Source organism: Pantherophis guttatus, chromosome 2 (genome assembly GCF_059756535.1).
Source record: "Pantherophis guttatus breed Tessera chromosome 2, ASM5975653v1, whole genome shotgun sequence".
In the NCBI taxonomy this organism is placed as follows: Eukaryota; Metazoa; Chordata; class Lepidosauria; order Squamata; family Colubridae; genus Pantherophis; species Pantherophis guttatus.
In genome coordinates, this window is record NC_142064.1 from 251,766,459 (window position 1) to 251,779,625 (window position 13,167).

Here is a 13,167-nt window from a genome sequence, read left to right on the forward strand (position 1 = left end):
CATGGGGTTGTTGCAGAAGACATAACTTCAGGGACTGGATTCAAGTACCATTTGTTCAATGGTGCTGTAACTTTGAAGGGTCACTGAATGAAAGATGGTTAAATGAGGACTACTTGTATGGCAAAAAGATCTTCTTTCAGGACAAGAGATATCTTAATGGGTCTTTATTCCACATCAGAGACCCACAATATTTGCAGATGATGAGTGGGAAACCCAGATTTAACTGGCTTTGTTAGGCATTAAAAAAAATGGCAGTTGATTATTCTTGGGCAAGTTGTTTCTTATAACTTTATCTGATCTTGAAAAGTTGTCATTAAAAAAATAAGAATGAAAAAGCAGAGTTACACTGACAAATGCTGTAGAACAAGAAAATAGAAATAATTGTGGATACTCCCCACTGGATTATTACAAAGACAAGCATGCTGCAATTGCATAAAGGTTGGTAGGACCTGGGGTCCATTTTCATACAATCCTGCTGATTGGCATCTCACCCAATTACCTACCACCTTTTCATGTACCATTGGGGCCACACCAACTGTCTAACAGTTACACCAACAGTCCTCTTACTTGCTGCCAAAAAGGCAGAGAAGACAGGACTTCCAGGACTTCTGTTTTGATGGAGGGGAGATCCTGCTCTGGCATAATCATCCCCAATCCACTATGGACAACATTAGGGGCTTGGACCATTTATCCACTAAGTTCTCCCCCTTTTCACTTCTGTGTGGCTCTCATAGTGAAAGCCAAGAGCCACAAAGATGGAATGCATAGAATGTTCATTTCAATTCTAAGATTTTGCATGAAAGGCAGAGTTACAGTATTACTTAACTTCCAGGTCATCTGTTTAGGCAATACAGCTTGTGTATGTGTGTGTGTGTTTGTGCAAGCACACACTCTTGTGCACAGGCTACTTTATGTCCAGAAACCTAGGGCAATTTGGCTTGAAAATGAAGTCTCTTATGGGGTCAATCAACTTATTTGTTCTGTTCACATAACACACAACCCTTCATTACTTAGTTAACTATGTTGTGCAAACCAGGGTGTTACAGTCATTAGGTGCATAAATGGACTGGAACAGAAATGAAAGAAACTCAAGAAAGAAAAGCACTTTCTTTTTTCAAATGATATTTCTGAAGAAAGCAGTATCATGACATGGAAGGTACATACTTTATATGCTAATGTTCAATTTTTCCAACCTCTGCACATTTCATCAACCCCTTTTGAGTCCCACTAGGTTTGAAAAACAAGTCTTACAGTAAACGCTTCTGCCTTATAGTTACCAGATCGAGGACATATTTTTCTGAAGCACCTCATGTCGTTTCCAAACAAGCTTCAGTGAAATACCCATGCATGAGTGGAAACAAAATATGTAATTAACTTAAAGGATTTCTAATAGTCCAAATTGATTTCTTAAAGAATATTAATAGCTCTTACTAAATTTCAGGTTACAATGAGGTGCAGAACTACCTAGCTGGAAGGTAATGCCACGTTCCTAGGAAAATTGAAGCCAACCAGCCTGGCATAAACCAAAATTGAATATCTGCTGTTTACTAACTTCCTTTGGCCAGCCCTAAAGAAGGCATTTTAAATAACAAGGGACTTCAGGACAGTATAAGTTGGTCATTTCCATGGTCTCAGGGCAAAATATTTAAGTTCCAAATGCACACTGCTTCCCTCTGATTCAATAAAAGCATTTGCAAGAGTTGAGTTCCTTAGGGAATTCACTGAAAAATAACCATATAACTAAATATATAGTGTATGTATATGTGTCTCTGTGTGTTCTGCTGTGAATCATTCCTGAACATTATCCCACAGATAGGCCCCCCCAATACCTGTCTTCCGTATGGATTTATGGATTTATTTATTTTGTCCAAAAGGAACATAGGCAAGGATTTTGTCCTGTGTGAATTCTTTCATGCTTAATAAGATTTTATCTGTTGCAAAAGTTATTTTCCCAAGTTCAGATCATAGGCAATTTTTCTCCCCAGAGTGAGTGAGCTGTGTATAATTAGGTCAGATTTTCTTCTCAGGAGAGACATTTATATGGCTTTTCTCCTGTATGGATTTGCTGGTGCTTATTTAGACAAGATTTCACCCTGAAGCTCTTCCCACAATCTTCACACTCGAATGGCTTCTCACCTGTGTGGATCCTGTAATGTCCATGTAGATGGGATTTGATGTTGAATCTTTTGCCGCATTCAGGACAGCCATAAGGCTTCTCTCCAGTATGGAGACGCAAATGGACATTAAGGTTAGACTGCTGATGAAAACGTTTCCCACACTGAATACATAGATATGGCTTTTCCCCAGTGTGGATCCTCTGGTGTGTGATGAGATGTGAAGGCCGATCAAAGCCTTTCCCACACTCGGAACAGGAAAAATTCTTGTTTGACACCGTGATTTCTATAGGGGGCTTCCTACTCATAATTTTAATTATTTTTTCTGATTTGGGAGCTGCATAAACACGTGTCACTTCTGGCATTATTGCCTGGGGACCCTCTGATTTGATCTCGGATGGTTTGGAGAGCTTGGCAGCTCCTGTATGGGTTCGCTGGTGCTTATTTAGGGAAGATTTCACACGGAAGCTCTTCCCACAGTCTTCGCATTCATAAGGCTTCTCCCCTGTGTGTATTCTATAGTGTCCATGTAAATGTGATTTGATACTAAACCTTTTGCCACAATCGGGGCAGCCATATGGTTTCTCTCCAGTATGAACTCTCAGATGGACATTTAGATTGGACTGCTGGTCAAAGCATTTCCCACATTCAGTACAAGGGTAAGGCTTTTCTCCCGTGTGGATTCTCTGATGTTTAATTAAGTTAGAACGGCGATCAAAACTTCTCCCACATTCCGAACAAGGATAGTTCCTTTTTGATACAGTAGAACCTACTTGGGAGCTACTGCTGGGCATTTTCTTGTCAGCCTTAGAAGTTTGTATGAGTTCCAGGAATAGCCCTTGCGGTCTTTTAGATTTGACCTCCATTGGTTCAGAAATTTTGGGATCAAATAACACATCCCATTGCGTTGGCTCCTGAAGTCGTTCTGCTTCAAATTCTTCTTGATGTTTTTTTTCCCTGGTAGTCAGGCTTTCTGCAAGAACAAGAAAGATATAAACTAAGTTTTGAAGACAGAGGCAAAAGAAGTAAATAATGGGGTGGGGGAGCAAAGCAAGAAAAGGGCAAAAATACAATAGGAAGATTCTGATAGTTAATCTGTGATGCAAAATTATGCTTGCCGGCAACATAAGGACAACAAATGACATTGGCACAGATAATTTTTCTGGCAACCATTAAAAAAATGAGCAAGGTCTGCAGAAGCTGCCAACATATGAAAGGAAATAACTTTTCCTAACTTGACTTTCCAGCTCACTCCAGACCAGTGGCCTTGGGTGCATGAGAAGTTGACAACTATAGTTCCAAAATATCTAAGAGACAAGAATAGGAAAGAATGGCCAATAATGGTTCAAAGCAGTGGTGAAATCCAAATTTTTTTAGTACCAGTTCTTGGGTGTGGCAGGGGAAGGATACTGCAAAATCTCCATTCCCACCCCACTCCAGGGGAAGGATACTGCAAAATCCCCAATTCCTCCCCACTCCTGGGGGAAGGATATTGCAAAATCTCCATTCCCACCCCACCCCGGGGCCAGCCAGAGGTGGTATTTGCCGGTTCTCCGAACTACTCAAAATTTCCACTACCGGTTCTTTAGAACCTGTCAGAACCTACTGGATTTCACCCCTGGTTCAAAGTATCTCCTAGGAAGTTCTGAAGGGTGTGTCCATTCACTTGTGGGAGGACTTGTAATGACAAAGCTGGAACTACAGGTGGTTGAAAAACTCACAACTACTCAGTTTTGCTAAGGCTGAGCTTAAAACAGTTTCTCCCCATTGAAGCCTGATTAGCTTCCACTAGCATGATCAGTGCTTCTTCAGGTGCAACCAACAACTTTCTCAAAAAAAGGAGGTTGGAGATTGGATGAAAATGAACCAGAAGAGTTCAGTCCAGAGATGACATCTTCAGAATGGCATGTACTACCTCCTCCCTGAAGTAAGTTAAAGCACTTCATGGACTTAAATGTATGTCACCTCCCAGGTGTCTTTAATCAATGAAGTAGGACAAGGATCTGATAAGCAGGCTATTGGGGTAAGAATCCCATCAACTGTCTAATAGAGAAACATTCCTTTCAGGAATTTTGATAAAAGCAATAGCACCTAGATTTATATACTGCTTCACAGTGCTTTATAGCCCTTTTTAAGCGGTGTACAGAGCCAGCATATTGCCCCCAACAATCTGGGCCCTCATTTTACCGATCTCGGAAGAATGGAAGGCTGAGTCAACTTTGAGCCGGTGAGAATTGAACTGCCGAACTCCTGGCAGCCGGCAATCAGCAGAAGTAGCCTGCAGTACTGCATTCTAACCACTGCGCCAACACGGATAAATGATCTGTTCCCAGAAGGTTTATGTTTTGCTCATTCATAACGTAGAAGGAAGCTGGACCATCTTTCCTCTTCTTTCCTGGAACCTGCACCTTCACAGGTTTGTTTCAAAAAAAGAGTTGCTCTAACATCTCACCTGGAAAAGAATGCCTCAGATTACTCTTTTCCTCAGACTTCTGAATTGTTCCATCTCCTCTCATATGGAAGGCTGTGTCAGATTTACCATTATGGAAAGTCTCATATGGATATTGGGTTGGCAATTCTGAATTAAGGAAAGAAGTGAAACCAGAGAAAACATCAAAACTAATGCAGGAAAATAGACAGTTTTTTAAACTGTCTCAAAGCCATCAAGATCTTAAGCTTTACCTTGAGTGGTAACCACTCAGGTGGTTTTTGGCAGGCTATAATTCAACATATTACCATGTTGGAACTAGTTAGGGTTGATTTAGGGACAACACCCAAGTCCTCCTTGGTTGTTGTGCTGTCCATCATACTCTCAATGGGTGTCTCCACTTAAGATCTTGTCCCACTGATTACCAGGTACACCTCAATAACATTTTTGGTGATCCAAATATGTGGAACTTTCTGTGGCTTTGCAGACACAACGAAACAACACTATTGGATGTGGCTTAGACTTAGTGGAATTTAGAGCTACTGCAGTAGCAGGGGCCAATTAAAACAGGCTTTGATGGCAGGAGGGCTGATGAATTGGAAGGGCTCTTACTGAATGTCCCCCATTCTGCTGAGGGCATCCACTGGAGTGGCTGAGTGGTTAACATGAGCCCTCAGAAACACATCTCTGATATCCTACAGCCAAGCCAGCTGCTTGTCAGTGGGAGGTAATGAAATCGGCAAGGTAACAGTTACAACTACCATATTTTTGGGAGTATAAGACGCACCTGAGTATAAGACGAACCTACCTTTTTTGGTAAGGAAAAGAAGAAAAAGAAATCTCCCTCTGCCTTTGAGTAATTTTGCCCCTGCTGCAACATACAGCAAACAGCCTGCTTTACTTTCAGTTTCGTTTTCAGCATAGCTTGATTAGCACAAGGGGAAAAAAATCTGCTCCAGAAATTTACCTCTTTGTAGCAAGCAGCAGAGCCCTGCACAAAACAGCTGAGAGTAAATCAGCTGAGACTTGGGAGGCCATCCAATCAACTTGTGCTAATTAGGCTGTGCTGAAGCTGAAAGGAGCTGTTTTTTCTTGCTGTTTCTTTGCAAGGAGGTAACTGCTGCGAGGCAGAGGCCAAAGGGTGGGGGCCAGTGGGTGGGCAGGGCTACATTCGGTGTATAAGACACACCTAAATTTTCACCCCCTTTTAGGGGGGAAAAAGGTGTGTCTTATACTCCGAAAAATACGGTATGTTAAGGAAAGGAAAGGAATATGTCATCCTGCACATGAGTTAAAACCCAGGTACTAAAGGAATACAATCTAACACGGTAGACATTCTGATTAATTAGATGTTGTATATTCCAACTGACTTGAGTCTGGGTGGCAGACAGGAGAGGTATAACAGTAACAGAGTTGGAAGGGACCTTGGAGGTCATCTAATCCAACCCCCTGCTCATGCAGGAGACCTATACTAGGGATTTGAACCGCCGAACTGCCGACCTTTCTGATCGACAAGCTCAGCGTCTTAGCCACTGAGCCACCTAGCCAGTAAATTGTAAATAAAAGTAAATTATATAACCCAATAAAGCATATAAAAGGGTTTTTTTGTCAGAGAAAGAAAGGCCTTCTCACCAACCACCGTTATGTCCTCCCAATTCACAATTCCTTTAACAATAGAGTCTTTTTCTTTGAATATCTGGAGATCAGCCATTTGTAATCCTTCTTCCCACACCGTCTGGAGTCTTGGATCTGGTTTGGAAACCAAAAGCTCTAGAGCAAGGAAAAGAAACACAACAAAAGAGAGGAAGATTATTGATTTTCTTTATAGCTATCTAACGATAAAGTGTATTATCCTGGGCAAGGCTGGGTAATTATTTACCTCAGAATTCCAATGCAAAAAGACCTGAGCACAAGTTCGGTAAATCGCGTGCGCGAAGCGAACTGGTGGTAACAACAGTTGAAACCCACCACTGTATCCAATAGTATGGTTGAAGTGTTGGACTAGATTTGGGAAGAATCACGTTAAAGTCCACCCCAAGCTATGGAAACTTCAGGAAACCTTGCATTTGTCCTTGTCTCTCAGCTGAATCTACCACACAGGATTATTTTTGTTGTAGGGACAAAACAGGTTCCCGAGTAACCTATGATAGAAATCTAAGAACACACAAATTAGAAAATACCTTAATTGGTTAGAAGGCATCTCAGATTCTCCTAAAGAGGACTATGCTATTCTCAGCTGCTGAACACTTTTTAACTGGAGATGAATAAACCTATGGCCTTCTTCAAGGATCTAACTGAAGCCAGGTTTCCTTTCCTCAAATCTTATTTATTTATTTATTTTATCAAATTTATATGCCGCCCTTCTCCCGTAGGACTCGGGGCGGCTCACAGAATAGAAACAGCATAACAATAAAATAGTGCTAAAACAAGCCAATTTAAAATCCCCAGACAATTAAAACCTCGTGGCAGATCAGGGAATTTGCTGAAAAAGCCATGTCTTCAGGTAAGTGCAGAAAGTGCGGACGTCGGGGGCCGTCCGGAGCCCGGTGGATAACCCATTCCAGAGGGTCGGTGCGACCACAGAGAATGCCCTCATCCTGGGGGCCGCCAGCCGACATTGTCTGGCCGACGGCACCTGGAGCAGGGCAGTCCTATGTGAGCGCACTGGGCAGTGGGAGGCCAGTAGGAGGTGGTCTTGCAAGTACCCCGGGCCCATGCCATGATGTAAATCTTAGACATATTCCTTAGCATTCACTATGGAACAAATACCACTATTTGAAATTAAGCATGAAATGTGATACAACAGACATTTTCATTTCTGGGATATTTAATCCATTATTACAGGTAGTCCTCAATTTATGACTGGCTCTTTAACAACAGTTATGACAGACTTCAAGAAAGGTAATGAATCGCCCTTAAAGTTATAACTGCTGCAGGTACACACTTTAATGACGTTTAATGATGACACTATTTGCTTAAAAACCACATGATTTGCTTAACAACTAAAGTGACTTACTTGACAAAGTTTAATCATGTGGTGCCTTTATTTACAAGTGCAATGACTTACCAAAATCCCAAGCACCCCTGTAGTTATAAGTCAAGGATGCTTTTATTTGTGCAACAATGGCAAATTTTATTTGTGTTCCGGACATCCATCTGAGGGGTGGGATCCTACCGGTTTAACAACCAGTTCGCTACGCACGCTTGCACAGTTTGCAGAAAACTCACCTGCCGCACTGCTGTTGGCAAGGAAAACAGCTGAGGCACAGAAATCCACTCTGCTACGCCAATCAGCTGGGCTTCGGAAAACGGAAATATAACACAGGGGCAGGCAGGCGGACGGGCCCACTTCAAAATCGGACCGAACCGGTTTGCTCACAGCTGAAAGTCGGAGCTAACGGTTCGTCAGAACCGGTGCGAACTGGTAGAATACCATCACTGATCCACCTCTTTCTGATCAACCTATGCTAATATTTCAAGCCATTGTTGGTAGAGATAGTCCAGAGCATTATAGATTTCAACTGCTTGCCTCCTTGGCCAATGTTGGGTAGTCAATGGCAAGTCTTAATTTTCAGAAATATGATGAGTTTCATGTAGACTATGTAGCATGAGGCAGGAACAGCCCTTGGGGATATGGAGAGGGTTCAACAGAGCTTTCCTAAAAACCTTAAAAGTAAGGAAGATGACTTTACAAAAACATGCAATTTGCCTGTTACACCTAGGCTGATTCTTTGTTTGGGACTGACACATTCAGGAAGGTTTGTATGGCCTTACAGGAACGGGAACCTTACCTAAGGAGGTCACGTTCTCAGAATTCTCTTGCATGACTGTGTAATACAAAATTCTTTGTTCCTCATCCAGAAGGTCCCACTCCTCTGGGGTGAAGTATACAGCCACTTCCTCAAAAGCCACAGGCCACTAGAAGAGGAAGAAAATTGAATAGATTAATGCATTTGATCTGTCTACTTTTCCAATGACTATTGCAGTGGTGAAATCCATTTTTTTTTACTACCGGTTCTGTGGGAGTGGCTTGTTGGGTGTGGTGTGGCTTGGTGGGTGTGGCAGGGGAAGGACACTTCAAAATATCCATTTCCATCCCACTCCAGGGGAAGCATACTGCAAAATCCCCATTCCCTCCCCACTCTTGGGGGAACGATATTGCAAAATCTCCCTTCCCACCCCACTCTGGGACCAGCCAGAGGTGGTATTTACCGGTTCTCTGAACTACTCAAAATTTCCGCTAATGGTTCTCCGAACTGCTCAAAATTTCCACCACCGGTTCTCCAGAACCTGTCAGAACCTGTTGGATTTCCCCCCTGGACTACTCACCATTCCATTTAGCTATAGCAGCCCAGTCAGTGACTTTTTTAACAGGTCACGGGTTGAATCATAATATGGTACGGCTATAAGATGTTATTGAATCTGGGATACCAACCCAGAGTTTGTAAATCAGCAGGGTGTGAACCAAGATATTGACTTATATATTAGATCTGTAGATCTCCAAGTAAGAACAGGCTTTCCTAGAATGCTAAGAGTTGTTATCAAGAGGGATGAAATTTTTAGCCTTCCCTCTTTCTACTGCCCACTCCATTTATAACCTATTGCAGGACAATTTCAGGTGGGTTCAGAATCCAGTCCACCGGAGAACCCTTCTTGTTTTAGTCGGTGCTTGTGGTCAGAGGAACAGCAACAGTCCTAGCATTAGATCAAGAATCAGTGTGTGTGTGTGTCCCTTTCTTATTAGCAAGGATACCTGTTGCTCCAGGTAAGCTTCAGCCAGCTGAGCTGCCTCCTGGCTGGTACTTGGCTTCCTGGCTCTCACCCAAGCCTGCATTCCCAAAGGAAGCAAATGCAGAAACTGCTCCAAGATGACCACATCCACAATCTGTCCTTTAGTGCGATCCTGTGGTCTTAGCCATCTCTGAGCAGCCTCTCCCACCTGGAACAGAGTCTGCCAGGGACGTTCTCCCAAAGGAAGAGCATCGGAACGAAATCTCTGCCTGTTGTGCTCCTCAATGTCTTTGAGTAGGGCATCCACGTCCACTTTGACCTCCTCAGGGATGCCAATTGGTTCCTCTTTCCCAAAGCGATGGGCTTCTGGATCTTTCATGGATGTTGACCAAGCAGATCTTCTTCTAAACCAGCCACCCAGTAGATTCACTGGAACCCAAGAAATTGCTTCCTCTACTGGGACTTGGGAAAGGCGAAACGTATGGGGGTCCATCTCAAAGGAAATCTTGCAACTAGTTTTAGGAGAAAAGGAAAATATGTCTCACTTATTGGGCAGTGGAAAACTACCAGTTACTACCAGTTCTCCGAACTACTCAAAATTTCCGCTACCGGTTCTTCAGAATCGGTCAGAATCTGCTGAAACCCACCTCTGCTCTCCACACAGAAACATCACCACAATCTGCTTCTAATTCTACTAACGATGGTTTCCCCTGTAAATAAGAGGACCAGGTTGATTGCCATCCAATCCTGCCTGGAGTTCATCTGCTTTTCAGATTTTCTCTGCATAGAGAAGAGACCGACTTTGCATCACAGAAATTTCTCTCTCCCCCCACCCCTCCCCGCCCATATACTCAGAAATAAATCTTCATCCAACTCTTCCCTTTGCATGTTGGACGGGGGGGGGAGGGGGGACGGACTCTGTTGTGCTTGCCAATCCCTCCATCTCAATCCTCTTTCTGCCTCCTCTTTTCTGACTGCCCTTCAACCTGGCCAATTTCTCTGCTGCTGAGAAGAGACCCCGCGAGGCTATGAACGACTGCGCAAAGATGGACCTGCAGGCGGGTGGATGGGTGGACAGAAGGATGGGGACACCCCACCACACCCCGTTTTCTACCTGCTCAGATTCAGCCTTGTGTCAAGAAGCCTTTTTAGCCAAATATCTAGAGAAGGAAAATAATTCTTCCTTGGGGGTTAAGCCCCCTCCAAAAAGAAGAGTTTTTTTTCTCTTCTAGACCTCTTTCCACCGAAACAGGACAGCCATGGAGCGAATCAATCTCAGCAACTTCCCAATAACCCGGAAAACAAAACAGAAATCTCTTATGCCGTTCACAGCGAAGAGGGAAAAAAAGCTAGCCGGTAGTTCAGGACTAGCAAAGAAAAACCCGAGAGCCCTCTCGTGGGCAGAGGAAAGAAAAGTTTCCTAATTTTTACCTGTTTTAGATATAGTAAACTGCTTTCCACCTATCATCTTTCAGTGGGCAAGAGGTCCTTATTGGCTTGGCACACAGAGTGGCGTTTCTCAACCTTGGCAACTTTTTAAAAATTCTGGGAGTTGAAGTCTACATATGTGATAGTTTTACTAAAATTGAAGAAACGCTGGCATGGAGGCACTGGTCAGTGGTTTTGTGTGTGTCATATGAAGGCAGATGCACAGCAGGGATCCCATCCAAGCATCATCCCGTCTCCTCCTGTTCCATTGTTGGGAGTCACCATCTAAAAAAAGAGCAGAGCTTAGGGTGCAATGCTGTTTTGGTCATTCGGATGAATGCATCCTGTGGACACCTCTGGCTTAGAGCACCCTGAGTTTCAGGGAGGAAGTGTCCATTCACCAAATTGTTTCTTTTTGGTGTGGAATAAAGGAAGGATCGCTTGGCAGCTGCTTTCCATCTATATTATGCCATGATTTACAGAACAGGCTGAAATTGGAATAACCAAGGGCAGAGCATCTTACATATCTTTATAAAACAATTAGGTCTATCCGACCTCACTTTACTCGTATAATATAAGTTTCTCAATACATATAGTTCCTCTTCTAATTTGGGTTATATTTTCCTTTTCTCAAGCCATTTATAAAAATTTTCCCAGGATAAACATACTTGTGTTTGATCTCTATCTTGTAATTTTTTGGTCAATTTATCTGCTTCCGCACAGTCTAAGATGCTCTGTCTTCTCCAGATTATAATATAGATATACAGTGCCGAGTACTAGGTTATCAAGGTACTGTTTATAGATATGCTAGCATTGTAGGTTTTTGTTGTCTTGTTTTGTATGTTTTGTTTGTTATTTATATATTATGTCGTTCTCTTGTTGTTTTTTAATGGTAAAATGTAAATAAAGATTATTTTAAAAAAAAAAGGAATAACCAAGGGCCACTTCCTTAAGAGACCCCTTATGCTAATTGTTCTCAGGATCATTTCTAGGGCTCTGGAAAGTTTTATGCCTTTTAATGAATATAATCCCAATTCTTGCCTAATTTTGCCCACCAATTCCCGAATACAGCTCATCTGTCTGGAACCCGCACTGCATATCGACATTAATACAATTGAACGTGTCCAGAAATATTTCACAAGAAGAGTCCTCCACTCTTCTGCTCGCAACAAAATACCTTATGCCACCAGACTTGAAATTCTGGGCTTAGAAAACTTAGAACTAACTACGCCGCCTTCGGTATGACCTAAGCATAGCTCATAAAATTATCTGCTACAATGTCCTACCGGTCAATGATTACTTCAGTTTCAACCCACAACAATACAGGAGCACACAATAGATACAAACTTAAGGTAAACCATACCAAACTCGATTGCAGAAAATATGACTTCAGCAACAGAGTGGTCAATGCCTGGAATGCACTACCTGACTCTGGTTTCATCCCCAAACCCCCAAAATGTTAACCTAGGTGTCTACTGTTGACCTCGCCCCATTCCTAAGAGGTCTGTAAGGGGCGTGCATAAGAGCACCAGAGTGCCTACCGTCCCTGTCCTAATATTTCTTCTATTTGTATCTATTTTACGTATCCAATCCATGCTTATACTTATTACCAAATATGTTCTTGACAAACAGACAAACAAACAAATAAATATTTCACCAGATCACAGCTTGTGCGTTTGCTGAATGTGAGAAGAGCAGCTGCTTGCAAAATAGTCAGCATTTGGGCTGCTGGTGCCCTGTCCCTTTAAGCCCTCTCCCTAGTCAGCCCAGCAATTACGGCTATAAAAGCTGAGCAGAGAGGCAGCTGCCTGTAGCGTATTGGCGTGGTGGTGTGGGAGTGAGAGAGGGGAAAAGTGGTTTGTGTTCGTTTGGGACTCTAAAACGGCATGAAGCAGCCTGTGGGGAGAGTTACTCTTCTCCAGAAGTAGGATTAACAAAGCTAGTGGAGAAATGGGAGTTGTAGTAGAATTGGGAAAAGGTAGTAAACAGTGAGTAGCAACCTTTAAGTGCTTGTGGGTGTATGTCTAGGTAGGGTTGTGTTGGCTTTCTGGCATTTTTTGCAACCCATTGATTTGGGTATATGTAAAAGAACCCTTTTGACAAAACGGTGCCAGTAGGATATTCATGAAGTGGGATATCCATAAAGCAAGGTGGATATCCAAAAAAAGGGAATATCCAATACAAAGGGGCAGCCACACAGGTAGAGGTGGCTTAAAATCAAGCAGTTTAGTGCATTCTATGAAAAAAACAAGCCTTGGTTGAAAAGGGGGCTGTAAAAAGGAGAGAGCTTGGTCCTTGCAAAGCCCAGACCTTGTAGAAATTAGCCAACAATCCTGGCTGAGGAAAGCAAACCTCGTACCAGAGCTTACACCAAACGTACCAACATGGAAAAAGGAGGGACGGCTTCTCCCTTAGAGGAGGCTACTAACTTAGTTAAAAATGGGAGTCTAGCCTAAATTAGTGGTA

General features: G+C 42.8%; 1 protein-coding gene across 2 annotated transcripts; it reads right to left on the bottom strand.

Moving 5' to 3' along the window:
• Positions 1 to 1,096: 1,096 nt before the first annotated feature.
• LOC117667990 (zinc finger protein 202-like) lies at positions 1,097 to 10,987 on the bottom strand. Of its 2 annotated transcripts, none has more exons than XM_087883832.1 (6): positions 10,705 to 10,987; positions 9,296 to 9,785; positions 8,334 to 8,460; positions 6,175 to 6,312; positions 4,567 to 4,692; positions 1,097 to 3,087 (listed from the first exon to the last, which is right to left on the bottom strand). In XM_087883832.1, exons 2-6 carry the CDS (start codon positions 9,764 to 9,766, stop codon positions 2,024 to 2,026), a joined length of 1,926 nt encoding a protein of 641 aa, XP_087739958.1. In that variant the 5' UTR covers positions 9,767 to 9,785; positions 10,705 to 10,987; the 3' UTR covers positions 1,097 to 2,023. The 2 variants fall into 2 exon arrangements, with proteins under 2 accessions (XP_087739958.1, XP_034277541.2); XM_034421650.3 differs by lacking the exon at positions 10,705 to 10,987 and adding an exon at positions 10,388 to 10,642.
• Positions 10,988 to 13,167: the final 2,180 nt, after the last annotated feature.